This window comes from Euphorbia lathyris, chromosome 2, assembly GCF_963576675.1.
Source record: "Euphorbia lathyris chromosome 2, ddEupLath1.1, whole genome shotgun sequence".
Lineage (NCBI taxonomy): Eukaryota > Viridiplantae > Streptophyta > Magnoliopsida > Malpighiales > Euphorbiaceae > Euphorbia > Euphorbia lathyris.
Window position 1 is genome coordinate 92,843,471 of NC_088911.1, and position 19,637 is coordinate 92,863,107.

At 36.7% G+C, this 19,637-nt stretch overlaps 1 protein-coding gene across 1 annotated transcript; it reads left to right on the forward strand.

Moving 5' to 3' along the window:
* The first annotated feature begins 17,523 nt into the window (after nucleotides 1–17,523).
* On the forward strand, nucleotides 17,524–18,401 carry LOC136220699 (nicotinamidase 2-like). The gene has a single exon (XM_066008491.1). It carries the CDS (start codon nucleotides 17,625–17,627, stop codon nucleotides 18,225–18,227), a length of 603 nt encoding a protein of 200 aa, XP_065864563.1. The 5' UTR covers nucleotides 17,524–17,624; the 3' UTR covers nucleotides 18,228–18,401.
* Nucleotides 18,402–19,637: the final 1,236 nt, after the last annotated feature.

Below are 19,637 nucleotides of genomic sequence, written 5' to 3' on the forward strand. Positions count from 1 at the left end.
TATCAGGAGGCCTAGCCTTAATCTCAGGAGCAATTTGGAGAGAGGTCATCTCCTTGCTGATCTCTGGAACTTGATTCCGAGAAGCATAAGCACGTGGCTTCCTTCGGGCTGACCTTTTGGCCAACATCCATGGCCCAAAATTCTTCTCCTCACCTTTGCTACCTTCATCTCTGCCTATAATAGGTACCACCACCTCCTCGACCACTTTCCTTCTTCTGGGGCAGCCATCATAGGTATGGCCAAACATACCGCATTCATAGCAGATATTGTGAATACCTTCGTATTCAATATAAAAGACCTTATTCTGAACGGAGAATTTAGACAGAAGAGGCTTAGCAAGATCAATGTCAATACAAACCCTGGCAAACTTGCCTCTTTCTGCCCCCACAGTAGTCTTGTCAACGTGGTGAACTTTCCCAACCAGGCCACCAATCTTATTCAGAAATCTTTCATTATAGTATTCAATGGGTAGACCTGGGAATCTAACCCAAGTAAGGATCCTATTAACAGAGCAATCATGCAGATTAAAATTTGGTACCCAAGGCCTCAGCGCTAAAACATGATTGGATATGATATAAGGTCCACCATTAATCACTGAATTGTAATCTTCTGCCCTTGTAAATTTTATGACATAATAGTCATTCTCCAGATCCGTGATGGTAACCTTCCATTTCTTTGCCCATTGGGCCTGGATCCTCTGGGCAAAGTAATTGAAGCTTATCCTTTTCCCAAGAACAGTGACAATTAAGGAGAGTTTCCATTTGGAAGAACCCGCTTGTCTTCCGATGAAAGCCGGATAACAGGATACAAAGGGTCCTCTTGCTCACCATCCTCAATATCTGAGTTAGAAACATCTCCCTCAGAAACCTCCTCGATAATGTCATCCTCAATCATGGGTTCTTCCTCTACCACCCCTATTACCTTGTCTTTCCAGGATAAATTCTCCAACCCTAATCCAGGGTTACCATAAATACCAGGATTAGACCTAGGAACTGAGATTTTTAGGCAAGCAGCCCCCTGGGCCAAAGCCCCGCTCAACGGGGGAGCCATAAAATCCCCAACATCCCTAAACTCCGTGCCATCCTTCGGGGCCTCGCCTTGGGCATCCACCTTTAGTGCCGGTAACCCCGCGTCATTGCCTACACTCGTAGGAGCGCCAGGCGAAGGCCTACCACCCTCCCCAGCCGGGGCGATAAAATTCGCAACGCAGGCCAAGGATCCCGCCCCCCGCTCATGCTCTCCCTCTCCTGCAGCCGGCAGAGAAACGGAGCCAGCGCTCCCGCCTACACCATCAACCAGTCCCAGCGCCCCCGAAGCCGTGGCCATAATCTGGCCACACTCCGAGCCACCAAGCCCCACCCCAGCAATGCCTTCCTCCGGAACAGAAACCCGTTCCCTCGACCTTTCACGGATACGGTCGGTACTGAACCGTCTAACCTGCGGAGAACTATCTGCCGATCTCCTAGCCTCCTCCGCCAATCTTCCATCCGGATCCAGATCCACGCCCAGCCCCTTCGCCGCCACACGAGCCGCCGCCTCCTTCGCAGCCCGACCGCCCGCTCCTCCCATCGTCACCCTAGACCTAGCCTCCCGTTCCTTCGCCATGAAAAATCGCCAAAAGAATCGGTCGTTTGTTTATAGGATTTAGGTCTTAAATTCTACTATTAGTTATAGATAATTTAGTTATAACTAATTGAGAGAGAGAGAGAAAAAAAAATTGAGTTATAAAATTGATCCTGTGTTTTAGAGAGAGAAGAGAGATCTGAAAGAGAGGAGATAGATCTAAAAGAGAGAAAAAGATCTAAAAGAGAGAAATAGATCTAAAAGAGAGAAATAGATCTGAGAGAGAGAAGATAGATCTCAAAATTCTCCATCTTCATAAAAATTCTTCACCATGACAACAGATCTGAGAGAGAGAAGACAGATCTGAAAAAGAGAAGATAGATCTAAAAGAGAGAGAAAGATCTAAAAGAGAAGAGATAGATCTCAAAACTCTCAATCTTCATAAAAATTCTTCACCATGACAACAGATCTAGGAGAGAGAAGACAGATCTGAAAAAGAGAAGATAGATCTAAAAGAGAGGAAAAGATCTAAAAGAGAAGAGATAGATCTCAAAACTCTCAATCTTCATAAAAATTCTTCACCATGACAACAGATCTGAAAGAGAGAAGACAGATCTGAAAATTCTTCATAAAAATTCTTTCCTATTAACTTTATATATTATCTTTTTATTTAGTTCTATTTTCTTATTTATTATCGAGCCCGCTAACGGGCGCCTCCGGGCGCTAGATAAGAAAAATAATTGTTATTAATTGCTACATTGAAAGAATAAATAAAAGGATGTCATTATTGATCATTAATCTTTTTGGTACTAATTGATCATTAATCTTATTTTTACCATTAATCATTTTTTTTACTAATTGATCATTAATTACTCCATTTTATTCCCACCATAACATCTCATTCCCTCTATTTTCTATTCCCACCATTTCATCTTTCCTTAGAAATTTTATAATTTTAATTGAAAGAATAAATAAAGTGGTTATTAATTCATTAGAAAAAATATAATAAATTATAAAAGAATAAATAAACTTGAGTTTCTGATCATTCCATTTTATCTTCCGTTAAGAAAAAAATCTCATTCCCTCCATAATATTTCTCACCATTTCACCTTCTTTTTTAGATTTTTTCTTTCAATTTCTGTAGATTTTTTTTCTTTCAATTTCTAAAGATGAAATGGTGTGAATAGAAAATAGAGGGAATGAGATGTTATGGTGGGAATAAAATGGAGTAATTAATGATCAATTAGTAAAAAAATGATTAATGATTAATTAGTCAAACCGGTTCGTTTTAAATGATCTTTCTTTACTGGAATTGTAGGGGTATTCTTAATAGGGATACTCAGGGTTACTTGCATCATTTGTGTTCTCTTCATAAACCGGATTTTCTTTGTTTAGCTGAGCCTATGGTGGAGTTCAGTTCTGTTAATGAGGCCTTCTAGAGAAGGCTTGGTTTGTCTTTAATTGCTATGAACAATAAGGAGCTTCCAACTCTATGGGTTTTGCAAAGATTAATTTTTCCATGGTTACCAATATTTGTTTCAGACATGAACAATTTGTTATTCTGAGTTTGTCTAATTTAAATACTTTTGTCTTGTTTACGGGAGCGTTTGAGCAAATAGACGTGTCACTATGTTTGATGATATTTTGGCTCATCAAAATAGGTTGAATTGGCATTGGGTGCTTCTTGGAGATTTTAATTCTGTCCTTAGATCTCATATGAAATCGGGACGGGCTTCTGCTTTGCGTCCTTGTAGGGAGTTTCGTGATTTTATTGATTCTGGTTCTTTTGTTGATGGTCCTACTCATGGGGCCTTCTTTACTTGGTCTAATGGTAGGTCTGGCTCTGCGCGAGTTGAATGTCGGTTGGATAGAGTTTTATTATCTGCTTTATTCTCGGACTTCTAGGAATCGATTTGCAGTTTGGCTTTGCCGCGGCATCACTCTAACCATTGCCCTTTGATGTTTAGCTGCTCCAAGGGGAATCGCCCTATCTCTAGATTCAGATTTCAGTCTATGTGGATTCTGCATCCGGGGATTAGGGAGGTGATTGCTGATTTTTGGAATGGAATGCATCCTAGCTTACCTCCTATACAAGCTTTATGCGATAAACTCAGGCGACTTCGGCCGGTGCTCCGTCACTGGAATAAAGTGGTTTTTGGTAACATTGATATGTGTCTCACTAATGCTGAGACGGATCTGGCCCGTGTGCAGGCAGAAATCTCTGAGAATGGGTTTACTCCTGAACTACATCATGAGGAGATGAATGCTCATGCACACTTGAATAATATTTTGCATAGAAATGAGGCTTTTTTGCGTGACAAGAGCAGAGTTAGATGGCTTAAGGAGGGAGATCGAAATACCAGCTTCTTCCATCGTATGGCATCTATTCGAGCTGCTGCCTCTGGGATTTCGGTGCTTCAAATTGAGGATGAGCTAGTCTTTAATCCGAATCAAATTGGGACACATATTGCTGAATTTTATTCAAGTCTTTTTAAAAATGATGAGGTCTTGCCGCAGAATTATGATCTAGTTTATGAGGTTATTCCACATCTTGTCTCTGACTTGGATAATGATTTGCTTACTCATTGCCCGGATATGAATGAAGTTCGTATGGCAGTCTTTGCAATGGATAGTAGTAGTTCTCCTTGACCTGATGGGTTTTCTGGGGTCTTTTTTCAGTCTTTCTGGGATATTGTTGGTGCTGATGTGTTTGTTGTTGTCAAAAGCTTCTTTATGAGTGGCATGATACATCCTGGCCTGTGCTCCAGTATTATGGTCCTTATCCCGAAGGTGGAGGGTGCGATATCTCTTGATCAGTATAGGCCTATTGCAATGAGCAACTTTAGTTATAAAATAATTGCAAAAATTTTGGCTGATAGACTCGCTTCTATTGTATCTCGCATTGTTTCTCAGAATTAATTTGGATTTATTCCTCGACGAAGTATTCACCAATGCATTTCGCTTGCTTCTGAAGGCACTAATATGCTTCGTAAAAAGTGTTTTGGAGGGAACTTAGCCTTGAAGGTTGACATCAGGAAAGCTTTTGACACTTTCAATTGGAATCTTTTACTTGCCGTGATGGACGCTTTTGGTTTCTCTATTCAATTTAGAGACTGGATTCTGAATGTTTTATCTGCATCTCGGATTTCAATTTTGAACAATGGAGCCATTAGTGGATATTTCAGATGTTCAAGAGGGGTTAGACAAGGCGATCCGATGTCTCCTATATTGTTTGGTATTGTCGAGGACTTTCTTAGCCGTTGGTTGCTTCACCTCGTGGATACTGGGCGACTTGCTCCAATGCAATATACTTCTGCAAAGGTGTTTCCGACTCATTTATTTTATGATGATGACATTCTTCTCTTCTATAGGGCCTCTTCGGGTAATCTAGTTGTTATTAAGGGTGTATTTGAGCTGTATGGATCTATCTCAGGTCAGTGTGTTAGTTGGAACAAATCTGAATTATTTCTGGGCTCTTTTGTTTCTTCTCGACGTGGCAATCGTCTTGTTGATATGATTGGTATTCGTCATGGGTCTGTTCCATTTTGCTATCTTGGAGTCCCTTTGTTTTTTGGTTTACCAAAGACACGACATCTGACTAGTTTGATGGATATGGTGCTTGCTCACTTTGCTAAATGGAAAGGGCATTGTTTGTCTATGGCTGGGAGAGTGGCTCTGGTAAATTCTATAATTACTAGTAGCTTCATTCACTCTTTTAGCATTTATAAGTGGCCCTTTGTGCTGCTTACACGTAGGACTAGGCATATGAGGAATTTTATTTGGTCTGGGTCCATTAATTGCAAGAAGCTTGTCACTGTCCCTTGGAAAATTTGTTGTCAAAACTTCAAGGATGGAGGCCTTAGAATCAAGAATCTGTCTATTCTAAACAAGGCATTAAATGGAAAGATGGCTTGGGGTCTTCTTCAAGAAAAGTCTCTCTGCTTTAACTTACTTAGAACTCGTTTTCTCAATAAAGTGGGACAGTCATGACATTATTGTTGGTCCCATATGATTAGTTTCAAGGGGGGGGGGTTAGGAACTAATATAACTTTTTCTTTTAATAATGCTGACTTAATCAATTCTTTAAATTACTTAACTCAAATTTTAGTCAGCACGGCCGAGAGATGTAAGACAGCTTTAGTCAGAGGCTGACTAGAACCGTTTTACTTGTGAGTTGGGAATTAACACTTTAGGTCAGCTTCCAACTCAGCACTCTGATTACTCAATGCCAGTTTATACAATTTATATCCTGAGTAATTTAAGCAAACGGCACATACATATATATTGAGAGAAAGGGTTAGAAATTACTCAGCAAGATTTATCCTGGTTCGGCCTCACCGCCTACGTCCAGTCCCCAGAGTCCTTCCGGGCTTTTTCAATCCAATACTGAGCTCTTTAAAGGTAGAGCACAAACCGTTTACAAGGCAGTTGAATATGCAAGAGTACCTTCCTCTATTCGTCTACTCAACTCCTACTTAGCGCTATAACCGAACACTCAGATTTTTCTCTACCGCTGAGTACTAAAACCGAGTACTCAGCACCACTCTCTTAATTTTTACAATTGATACAAACTTGTTCTTTCTAGATGAAGAACACTTTAGATGAATACAAATTCAATCTAGCTTTTACACAGAAATAGAAATTTGGTGTAAGATCTTCTTTTTCTTGTTTGAATGTGCTTTGTATATATGCTCTTTTTCTCTGGTATTTTCGGCTAAGGATCCAAGAGATGGTCTTTTCCTTTTATAGATGATTCTGAAGCTCTAATCATTTGAATCCGGAAGTATCCATTGGATTCAAACGGCTTTCTTGCGTCACACGCTTGGTCAGCATTCAGAATTCGCAGGCCAATCCTGTCGTCTGAATTTAGCAGGCGTCAGACTTGTCTTCTTCCTACATGTTCATCTTCTAGCGCCAGTTTCGTCTTTTAGCCAAATGCCAGTTGACTCATGCGTCTCGAAATTGTCTCCATGAGTAATACCAAAGCTTCTGTTATTGGTGCAGACCGTTGTCGGATCTCGTCTTTTAGCAAACGGATCATTTGCGCTGTCCTGACGAGCACTCAGCTTGACTTTATTGACGTTGCCTTTGTTTTTTGTCTCCGGCGAGACTGAGTCATCTTCTACTCAGCTTCTTCAGTCAGCTTCGTCTTCAAGCTTTAGTTTAGAGGAAGACTTCTCTTCTTTGATGCTGAGTTGTGTTCCACTCAGCTTCTTCAGTCAGCTTCGTCTTTCTTGTTACTTCTTAAGATGACTTTTCTTCTATAATGTTGAGTTACACTCCACTCAGCTTGTGCTGTGTTCTCATGCTGACTTCGTCCTGTCTTACTTTTTATTTCTGTTTTCATTTTTACTTATACTCAACATTGAACAAGCACATTAGTACAATTAAATCAAAGCACTTAAATTTAACTGCCCCTTAATCATGTATTAACTTAAATAATTTTGTCAAATCAAAATCATATGGAAAGGTGTTTCAACAAACTCCCCCATTTTGATGTTGGCAAAATATTTAATTGTAGAACTCAGCATTGAGATTCCCCATGATTGAAATATCTTTTATTCTTCTGAAGTTACTCCCCCGTAAGGGTTGCATCTATTGACTTAAATTAACTCTAAACATTCTAAGATTTAATCGAGTAAAATTAAGACATGCCTATACTGACTTAGTTCAATTCTAGACCTTCCAAGATCTAATTTAGATGAGCCTAGGTCAGTTTTCAGAAGAGTTCAATGCTTGACACATATGTTTACTCAGTTTGATACATAGTCAGTTCAGGTATCAGAGTTATGAAAAGATGTATCAGAGATAATATGTACTGAGTATATCCCTTTTTAATTTTGTTTGTTTGTTCATTTAAGACAGATCAGCACAAAGCACAACAAGTAAGTAAGCATCACATAAGATTTGTCAGTTTGAATAAAGGATGCATATATATATATATATATATATATATATATATATATATATATATATATATATAGTCGACGTTAACAAAATAGAACACGCCAGATAAAACTACAAGTCAAGAACTAAGACTAGTTGATCTACGAATAGGTGCCACTAGAGTCTCATCTAATGGGACTTCTTTGGGTACCTCAACCGCTTCTGTTGTTTCGGTCGGTGTTTCTTCTTCTTGAACTTCGTCAAGTTCAATCATGCTTCCCTTTTGTGTTTCTTCGAGAAACTCTTTCTCTAAGAAGGTTGTGTGCTTGGATACGATTACTTTCTGATCATCTGGATGATAGAAGTAATATCCCATAGTTTCCTTAGGGTATCCAATGAAGAAACATTTATCAGATTTCGAATCTAGTTTGTCGGACGCAATGCGTTTGACAAACGCTGAACAACCCCATATTCTCATGAATGAGAACACGGGTTTCCTACCAACGAACAATTCATATGGTGTGGAACTAGCGGATTTAGTTGGTACTCGATTTAGGGTGAAGAGGGCAGTTTCTAAGGCATAGCCCCAGAACGACTTTGGAAGTAAGGCCATGCTCATCATGGATCGTACCATATCTAGTAGGGTACGGTTTCTCCTCTCGGATACACCATTGTGTTGTGGTGTATAGGGAGGTGTCCATTGTGAGCATATCCCACATTCAGTTAGATAATTCAGGAAATCATCTGAAAGATATTCGCCACCTCGATCAGATCGAAGCGTCTTTATTTTCCTTTCTAATTGATTTTCCACTTCATTCTTGAAGCATTTGAATTTCTCAAAAGCTTCTGTTTTGTGCTTCATCAAATAGACGTAACCATATCGGGTATGGTCATCTATGAAGCTTATGAAGTATCTGAATCCTCCTCTTGCTTGGACTGACATATGACCGCATACATCTGAATGAATAAGTCCTAGAGTGTCTGATACACGCTCACCTTTATTGCTAAAGGGTGTCTTTGTCATTTTACATTTTAAACATGATTCGCATGTTTCCAATGATTCATGATCGATTGGATCTATAAGCCCATCTGAATGTAGCTTTAGCATGCGTCTTTTGTTTATATGGCCTAAACGACAATGCCACAAGTAAGTTGAATTATCTATCTTATGTCTTTTGGTATCAATTGCAAAAACAGGAGTTTTATCATCTAACACATAAATCCCATTTTGTGATATTCCTGAAAAATAAAAGATCGAATCTTTATAAAAATTGCAACTATTGTTCTTTATTGAAATATGAAAACCGTCGTCAACAAGACGGCTAATAGAAATAATGTTACGAGACATCTCAGGAACGTATAAACAATTCCTTAATTCTATTACAAGCCCAGAGGGCAAAGGTAAAACATAATCTCCAATTGTGAGGGCGACAACTCTTGCTCCATTTCCAACTCGCAAGTTTATGCTTCCTTTCTTTAGTTCCTTAGTCTGATTTAGCTCCTGCATATTTGTACAAATATGAGATCCACATCCGGTATCAAGTACCCAAGATTCAGACAGCGAAACTGTATTTCTTTCAATATAAAACATACCAGATGCTGAAGCACCGTTATTTTCCTTCTCGTGGAAGGTTAGGTACTCCATGCAATCCCTCTTCCAATGCCCTAAGTCACCACAATAGTAGCACTTTCCTTTGGGCTTCTTTGGTTCCTTTCCCTTCGTTTCGGTGAGCACAGCCCCCTTGCATTTATCAAGATGGTTTGGATTGGGAGCGACCCCTTTCCTTTTTCTCGATCCTTCAATAGCAAGGGCCAGTATCTCCTCGTTTTCTTTTATAATGGGCTCGACTGACTCGAGCATATGCGCAAGCTCTACAAGAGAGGTTTGCAAGCCACTCATTTGGTAGTTCATTATGAACTGTGAGTAACTCTCGGGGAGGGACTGAAGAAGTAAGTTTTCACTTAGTTCACGGTCCATCGCATCTCCAATACTAGAAAACTTGGTGATAAGGCTGATCATCTTTGCACAATGTGCCATTACAGATGTGCCCACCTGCATCTTGCTTTTATATAACTCCTTGGTTATTTCGAAGCGTTCGCACCGAGTTTCATTCACAAATAACTCTTTGAGGTGCTTGACCATGGAATGGGCATCCATATCTGAATGTAGTTGCCTTTTGACTTCCGGTGTCAGAGATGCAAGTATGATGTCCCCCGTTTGATCATCATCAGATTTATGCTTCAAGTAAGCATAAAATTCTTGGTAGGGAGCATCATCAGTTGGGTAAGGGGGTATCGGTGTATCAAGTACATACCCTTTCCTTTCGAACTTCAAAACAATTTTGAGGTTACGAAACCAGTCGGTGAAGTTTGAACCATTCAATTTGTTATCGGTAATGATGTAACGCAGATCGGTGTTAGTCATGATTTTAAGAGTGTGTGTTTAAACAAAACCTGAGAGTGAGAAAGAGTAAACGTACGTCATTCATTTGCTTTAAAGTATAACAATCTAAAATTATAGGCCTTTTAATTTATTTCAGATTGCTCCCACTATTTTGCCAAATTAATAGCCCTCCATATTAATTCGAAGAATTTCACAAATCCTTTAGTGAGCTAGGATCCTAACTCCTGAGATTTCGCCTTGAGTTTACTCAACAAGCTAGTCTCATTCATTAGGTAGATTCATATGATCAATCACATCTCTAATGTGATTCCTAGGTTATTGGGTTACTAACCACATTAGTAACTAATATGCTATTCATATTAATCCCAACCATCTTGCCCATTAGTTTATGATAACATGAGTTTACTCATCCAATTATCATAATCTAATTTAAGTATTACCCCATATTCATGAAAGAACGATTTTCGATAATTCAGGTGTTACCATAAGACCCCGAGCTTGAGTTTACTCAACAACCCAAAGGCCCCCAGTACTGCCGGCTGAATTATAATATTAGGGAGGGGCAACCGATTTTAATAACTTGCTTATTTACTTAACTTTTTAATGAGGGATTTTATTTTAGGTCTCATAATCTAACTTAGTCTTGATTTGCTTTAGCATACATCAGACACATACATTCACATACATTGGCGTTATGGACATATCATCTAAATTATTCCGTCGAGCCAAAGACGGAATAAAAGGGCAAACCTAAGGAAATACTAACTATTACATATTTCTCTTTAGGTCCTCCGTCTTCTCCATGGCGCCTTGAAATTACATATTAATTTCTATACTACTAAAGAAAACTTCAACTGAATTGAAGGGAATTAGATGAGAGGAGAAATTACAATAGATAGTAGATAGGCAGGACTCGTATGCCCTATTTCAAAAATACCAAAAGACTAAAAGAGGGTCCAAATATGTCCATAACTCCAAACATGCATAGACTCAATTAAATAAATTTAATTGGTTGATTACGTAACTATCTTATGTAATATTTATGTTAATCACATTAACTTAACAAATTAACTTTCATCCAATTTTACTTCTAATAGTTTCGTATTCTTTTATATTAAACTTTTAGGTTAATATAACTATACAAAACTTTAATTATGCATGTTCCAATTATTTAGATTTTAATTCATTTAACATTTTGATTTACAAATTGGTAAAACAAACTTTTAAACAAATTTTCATTCGATAATCAAGAACAGAAAACTATCAATTTCTGAAATATATATATATTCAAATATAAAACGATTTTAAACCATTTAAAATCAAGTGGGTATCGGGCCGGGCCCGAGAGTGGGCCGCTGCCGATTGGCAGCGGCCCTTAGGGCGCGCGGGACGCCGCTGCCTTGCGGCAGTGGCGCCCCAGCGCCGCACGCAGCTGCTGCCGTGAGGCAGCAGCCGCGCGCGACAGCGGCCAGTCGCGCCGCGAGGCGCGACTTGGGCTGCTGTCGCGTTATTTTTTTTTTATAAATATATATATATATATATATATATATATATATATATATATATATATATATATATATATATATCAGGTTTTTAAAACGGTTTTAAAAACGATTTTCAGAAATAGGAAAAACTAGAATAGGTTTCCGTTTTATCTTTAGTATTAATAAAACTGATTTTATTAACCTAACTATAAAACTAATAGATTTTGTTATAATGATTATCAACCGAAATAATTAGGAACATACGCATAATCAATTTTAATTAACAATTAATTAAAACTTATTTATCCTTAGGATTAATTAATCAAAACTAATTGTTAATTAATCCTAACCATAAATATTTATTCAATCATATTGAAAAACTTCTAAATTTTCATATATGAAATAACGGATTTAACGATGGCTCTGATACCACTGAAGGAAATTAAGGCTAAGGTATAGCAGCGGAAATATAAAAATTTTAGCCTACTTCCTTTTAACCATAGGATCCGTTAATCGTTATTTCATATAAAGAGGGATAAGAAGGAATACCTTTTGAAGAACAATCTACCGTTGTTAAAGAAGCGCACACAATTCTTTTGAAGAACAATCTACCGTTGTTAAAGAAGCGCCCACAATTCTTCTCCGAGTTCCCAAGCACGAAGTATAACACGGTGAGGTTAAGTTAGAATCAACCCTTATGAGATGCAACCAAAATAGATTGCCTCTAATCAACCAACACAAGATCAAAGAGAAAAGGAGATGAATGAAATTAATCAATCGACGGAAGCCGTATGAATTCTTGTCCACGAACTAGGGGATGCGAATTCACTTTCTCTCTCTAGATGTAGGTTTCGAAAATCACATAGAGGGGAGGGTTAAGCCTTCGTCGAAATTCACTTATTAGGGGGGTATATATAATAACTTATATCTAAACCCTAGTTAGATAGGAATAGGTTACTTAATAGGAATTCAATTCGGAATAGGATTCCCAATTATTATCTTATAATATATCTAATATATTTAGGATAATAATAAATAACCTAATTGGATAATAATATGAGTATATTAATCTAATTAAAACTCCTAACTTAATTATCTCTTAATTAATTTAATTCACAAACCTAATCAAATTAGGATTAATGGAATTAAAATATTTCCTAACTTATTATATATAAATTTCGGCCTCCCCTAATTAAATGGGCCTTACTGGGCTCATTTGGACTTCCATCTATTAATGACATCCATCTCTCTTTTGGTTCCAAGTCTTATGTGTGATCCATTAGGTTCTTACTACTTCTGGCCGTATGCAACTATTAAATTAATTTCTTCAAGAATTATATTTAATCCTTGCATAACGGAATGATGTACTGAGTATGTTAGTGGCAAGTCTGTAATCATTCCCCCAGAGTCCGTTAAGAAGACAGGTTGATTCTGTCGTTAACCCTTCCGTATTAGTTAGAGTATAATTCGATCCTTTATCAACTACATCCTTGAACTGAATCTTATGACTATGGGTGATGTCAAGTCACATATAGCGAGACGTTCGTTTTACTTGTATAGGCCGAGTCAACTCAAATAGATAGGTTAAGTGAAATCTGTATTTCTTACTCTTAAGCTATCACCTTGCAAGGATTTAGAGTCGAGTCTTTCACAAGCGATCCTTGGATGTATCTCCCATTAATCGGGAGTGATAAATGCTCAATCCAATGTATAACTACCCTGACATTACCTCCTGTGACACCCAACCTTTGCAGTTCACACCCCAGAGTCATCTCTGTTAAGGATCGTGGGACCGCAGGATCAAAGTCTCACATTCAGTAATTCAGGATGACCAATTAACATTCCTTTGAGTCTGAGGATTAGTTATACCTATTAATACCAATTAGATGAACAGGTGACAAGGATGAATCTACCCATCCTGTTATCTCAAATCGGATCCCCAATCCTAATGAACGACGTTTCATCGGATCTATGTAACTGTCCAGATATCTATATATATGAAGCTTGTGAGATCAGCTTTCTGTCGGACAGAAGACATTGTTACATACAAGTCTCAACAGTGATATATCAATCCTAAACATATCACTTGACTTGAGGTGGTTTTAAGTTTATTAGTTTATTATAAAGTTTTGTCTCACTTCATGCTTGTATGAACACTTTATAATCACTTTAAACAAACTTACGGATTTCCTTTTATTTAGACTTTATTTAGTGCTTAAAAGGGACTGCCTTTATATAGTTATAAAACATATATCTTATTAAAACAAATGATATAAAGAACAATTCATTTACATTAAGTTTGTATCCTGCAACAATTGTCTATAGGACACTAAACCCCAATATCTTCTACTCAGCTTCTTCAGTCAGCTTCGTCTTCAAGCTTTAGTTTAGAGGAAGACTTCTCTTCTTTGATGTTGAGTTATGTTCCACTCAGCTTCTTCAGTCAGCTTCGTCTTTCTTGTTACTTCTGAAGATGACTTTTCTTCTATAATGCTGAGTTACAGTCCACTCAGCTTGTGTTGTGTTCTCATGCTGACTTCGTTCTGTCTTACTTTTTATTTCTGTTTTCATTTTTACTTATACTCAACATTGAACAAACACATTAGTACAATTAAATCAAAGCACTTAAATTTAATTGCCCCTTAATCATGGATTAACTTAAATAATTTTGTCAAATCAAAATCATGTGTAAAGGTGTTTCAACAATTATATCATGAATTCTTCTATTTGGGGCTCGATAAAATCCATTTATTCTGAAGTTGAGCATCACTGTTTTTGGTGGATTGGTCGACACTCTTTACTTAATTTTTGGAATGGGGCCTGGATGTGTCCTTCACTGGCTGCACAGGTTGGCATATCTGCTAGTCAACAGCGTCGTTGTTTTGATTTGGTGGAGAATTATTTGGATGGTAATAATTGGCATAATCTGCTCTTGTTACCTGCGGATGTGGAGAATAGATTGCAGAATATTAGGCGGGGTAGGGACGATGTTGATATTTGTGTTTGGAAGCCTGCTACGAGTGGGGTTTTAACTGTTAAGCTCTTGTACGCTTGGCTTAGATCTCCTCCTACTCAACAGCCTTGGAGTCATTTTTTAAGGTGTCAAACTGTTCCTCTTGCACACTCGCTTATTGGATGGCGGACTTATCTTGGGTATTTGCCAACACATGATCAGCTTTAGTTGCGCGGCTGTCAAGTTGTTTCTCGTTGCAGTTTGTGCTCGTTAGATTCTGAAACGTTTGACCACCTTTTTGTCTCCTGTCGGTTTTCCAAATTTATTTGGCATGGTGTTAGCTCATTGTTTGGAAGTCGAATTAACACAGACTCGACTCTTAAGAATCTGGTTGATCATGTTGTTATTCAACGTTTCAGTACTCAAATCGCCGATTTGTGGGCGGCAGCAATTGTTAATACAATTTGGGCTCTATGGCTTGCTCGTAATAGGTCCATTTTTTAGGATGAGAGGGTTGATACTTCCGTCACGCTGAGGCGGATTTGGGGAGCTGTTCGTGAATCTGCTCACACTGGACGGGGCTCCGTTTGGAATCCGCTAGTTGAACTTCAAATCTTAGGTGAGCTCGGGATTGAAAAGCGTCTTGCTAAGGCTCCGCACATTACTCCAATTTTTTGGCAACCACCTCCGAGGGATTGAATTAAGATCAATACTGATGCGTCTGTCACGGGTGCTCCTGGTCCTGCGGGTTGCAGAGGTATTTATCGCTCGCATACTGGCATATGCCTTGGTGCGTTTGCCTTTCCGATTGAAAGTTCCTTTGCTTATCTTGCTGAACTATCTGGTGCTATTTATGCCATTAACATGGCTATCAGCAAAGGTTGGCGGAAAATTTGGCTTGAAAGAGACTCAATGTATGTTGTGCAGATGTTCAAATCTAAATCTTGTTCAGTTCCTTGGTTGCTTAGACAAAAATGGTTCAATTGTTTAAATCAGATCGATTCTGTGGCTTTTGTGGTGTCTCGTATTTTTCGTGAAGGAAATCATGTTGCGGATTCGCTTGCAAATTATGGACGGACGGCAACAGCTTCGACTTGGTGGGATGTTGTCCTAGATTTTTGTGGATCGGTCTTTTTTCATAATCGTGTAGGACGTTGCGTTTATCGCTTTTCCTAATTCTTTGGCTTCATTTTATTCTTTATTCTTTTTGTATTATGACATTTATTTACTCTTTTAATAAATTTGGTTCGGGGCTTTTTTGGGTCTGTGCTGGGGGTGCCAGCATAGCTGGGATGTCCGCCGCTTACCCTTCCTCGCTAACCAATCTTTAATCAAAAAATTAATTAGTCAAAAAATGATTAATGATCAACTAGTCAAAAAAAAAAAAAGATTAATGATTATTTAGTCAAAAAATGATTAATGATTAATGATCAATTAGTCAAACAAAAAATGATTAATGAACAATAATGATTTCCTTTTATTTATTCTTTCAATGTAGTAATTAATGACAATTATTTTCTTTATCTAATTAATCATTTTTTGTTTGACATTATTTTAAACACAATTAATTATAATACAATTAATTAGTATTCTTGCTCATTAAAATCTTATATTTGTTTTTCATAAATGATTCCATGACTACTAAATTTCATTGCTCATGTAATATATGCAAACTAAAAGTAATTGAATATACACAATATTTTAAACACCAGTTAAAATAATATTGATACATGTTAGTGTTCGAAATATTGTGGATATTCAATTACTTTTAGTTTGCATATATTACATGAGCAATGAAATTTAGTAGTCATGGAATCAGTTATGAAAAACAAATATAAGATTTTAATGAGTAAGAATACTAATTAATTGTGTTATAATAAATAAGAATATAGAACTAAATAAAAAACCAACATATAAAGTTGATAGGAAAAAAATATAATATGATTAATTTAATTATTACGTTTAGTTTAAATTGTATATATTATGTAAAACGTTAAATATTGGCTGGAGTAGGCCTAGTGAAGATTTGTACCATTATTGATAGCTTCAAAGATGATTCTTTAGATAGGGCTATCCAGAAGAAGACTTTTCATCTTATTGGTTGGAGTAGGCCTAGTGAAGGAGTTGTGAAGTTAAATACGGATGGCTCTTCCTTCTCTGCAGAGTTTTGGGGGATCTTTTCCGGCCTCAAGCTTGCTAAGAATCTGGGTGTAAAGAAACTGATTGTGGAATCGGATAACCTCGAAGCTATCAAAATGATCTCTGAGAAGAGTGTTATTTGTTTGAATAACCAGAATTTAGTCAAAGGGATTAAAAGGGTTGGTTCTTCCTTTGACTCCATCAACTTATGCCACATTTTTAAGGAGCAGAATAGGGTGGCGGACCGTCTCGCGGCTGAGGGCCATGGTAGGATGTTGGGTGTCTCAACATTCTCTTCACCTCCTGAGTTCCTGTTTTCTCTCCTTTTGAAGGATTTGGTGAGGGTTAGCTTTCCTAGGCTAATCCCGGGGTAATTTTGTTTGATGTTTTTTCTGTTTGTCTTTTCTTTCATTTCCTACCAAAAAAAAATGTAAAACGTTAAGCTTAAATTCGTATTATTTTGTAAACATTAAGCCTATATTGGTGCTATTTTGTACGTGATGTCTAAATTGATACTATATTATAAACGTTAAGCCTAAATTGATATTATATTGTAAACGTTAAGCCTATATTGGTGCTATTTTGAACGTTAACAGCTTGTTTGGATGGAGGTATTTTAAAGTAAGTGAGGGTAAGTGATGGTAGCTAATCTTGTTTGTTTTGAGGTGTAATTGAATATAATAGTAAGTGAGGGTAGGTGAGGTGAAAGTTGGTTGATTTTCTTTACACCCCAAATTGGAGGGTAGGGAGTTGACAGATTTTTCTTTTCCAAAATTACCCTCTATATTTTATTTTAAAATAAGACATTGTTTGGATATAAAAGTAATTGTGTACATAACTTACCTTAACTTACTTTACCTTACCATCAAACCAAACACAATTACGTTATTAAACCATCACTTACCTTACCTTCCATCCAAACACAACAAATTATTTCATTCATTTCACTTATCTTACCCTACCTTACTTTACTTTAAAATACACTCATCCAAACAAAGTCTAAATCTAAATTACCACTCCCTCAACAACCTTATACCTATTTTGATATCTTATTTCAATAAATAATTATTTAAATCGCAATGAAATTATTTTATTCCTGATTTTCTCCGCTCTATAAGATTTCATGTCTCTTTAATCTCGTGATTCATTAAAATTCTCATATTTAATAAAACGAAAATCATCATTCATCAAGAAAATGGCAACTTCCTCTCTACAGTGTTCATCATACAAGAAATACGAGATCAGAAGGAGAAATCCAGATCCAAAAAACTCTGTTCTGTTAGTAATCGATATGCAAAACTATTTTTCCTCCATGGCCACACCTATTCTCCCTAACCTCCTTACTACCATCCAACTCTGTAGGGGCGCCTCCGTCCCTGTCATCTTCACGCGCCACTGCCACAAGTCTCCGGCCGACTATGGGATGCTCGCGGAGTGGTGGAACAATGACTTGGTTGTAGATGGCACGGTTGATTCCCAGCTCATACCGGATATTGAAAGAGTGGCCGGGAAAGATGAGGTGGTGGAGAAGAGCACGTATAGCGCGTTTGTTAACACGGGCCTTGAGGAGCGATTGAAGGAGATGGGTGTGGAGGAGGTAATTGTGACAGGTGTTATGACTAATCTGTGCTGTGAAACGACGGCGCGTGACGCGTTTCTGAGGGGATTTAGGGTTTTCTTTTCAACAGATGCCACTTCTACGTCAGACTTGGAATTGCACGATGCCACGTTGAAGAATTTGAGCTACGGGTTTGCTTACTTGGTCGATTGCAAAAGGATCCAAGAAGAGTTTAACTAGAGTTTGATTTTTTTTCTTTACGCTAGAGTTTGTATTTCTAAATTTTATCTTTGAAGTTTTTTTTGGTGAAATTTTATCTTTGAAGTTAATTACAAAGTAGAATATTATTGATATTTATTAGTCAATGAATATGAGTAGGGATATCCGAGTAAATGATATTATAATAATGGTGCATGCTATCGTTATTTTGTTTTTGCTTAATACATCATTCATCATTCGTTTCTTGAATTTGTTCAAAAAGTTTAATTGGTCTCTTGAACTTTTAGAGTGTCTCAATAGCTCCTTTAATTTATATAAAATATCCAGTAAGTCATTTAAATTTACGTAAAATGTAATTAATTGATTACTCACTTTCTACAAAAGTAAGTTAAATGATAAAGATTTATTGCACGAGTCTTAAAAAAATAAAACGTCTAAAATCGGAATATACGGTTCTAATATTAAAGATAACAAGTTGTATAATAGAGCAAGCAATAACTTCATTTTTAATCTATTTTTTAATTATGTAATAACATTATAAGGGAGTGTTTGATTCGCTAAATTTAAGTTATGGAATAAGAATGAGAGTTAATTATTCCAGTTGTTATTGTTTGTTTAATCAAATATAATTTGGGAATGATAATCTCATTCCCCACCTATGAGAAAAATTGATTCCCTCGTTTCTCCATCTTAATCAAATTTCCATTCCCATTCCTGATTGATTTATTATAAATTAAAAAAAATAAAAACAAATATTACATTCCACAACTTTGTTTCTTTTCCTTTTTTTTTCTTTTTGTGAAAAACCCACCCACGTTTTGGAATGGTTATTTTTCAAAGTTATGCTTATTTTTTTGTTTTTTTCAAATGGTTTTTTTTTCTGGATAAGTAAATGATGATTATTATATTTATATATTACTATATCTATATTATATACCAATGTTTATTTTTCTTTGAATCTATAATACCATTTTTTATTTATAATAATACTAAAAGAATAATCAGTAAAAAAACCATTAATTTTATTTTAATATATTAAATTTTTTACACTAATAGATGATTTAATATTTTTTATATTTATTTTTAATTGATATTATAATAACAATTATTTATAAAATTTATTTTTAACAATTATTGTATTCATTCCGATTCCGATCATTATAGAACCAAACAGTTTCAAAGAGAATCTCATTCCGATTCCAGATTAAACCAAACATAATAAATCAATAGTTATTTCGATTCTGATTCCGCCAGATTCCGTTTCCGATTCCGAAATTTAAACCAAACACCCCTTAAGATGCGTGGAATACATCTTCCGTACTTAACTTACTTTTTTTTACGACCGAGTGATCAATTGATTACATTTTATGCAAGTTTAGGAGGCTAACTGAATATTTTATGCAAGTTGAAGGGACTATCAGGATACTTTGA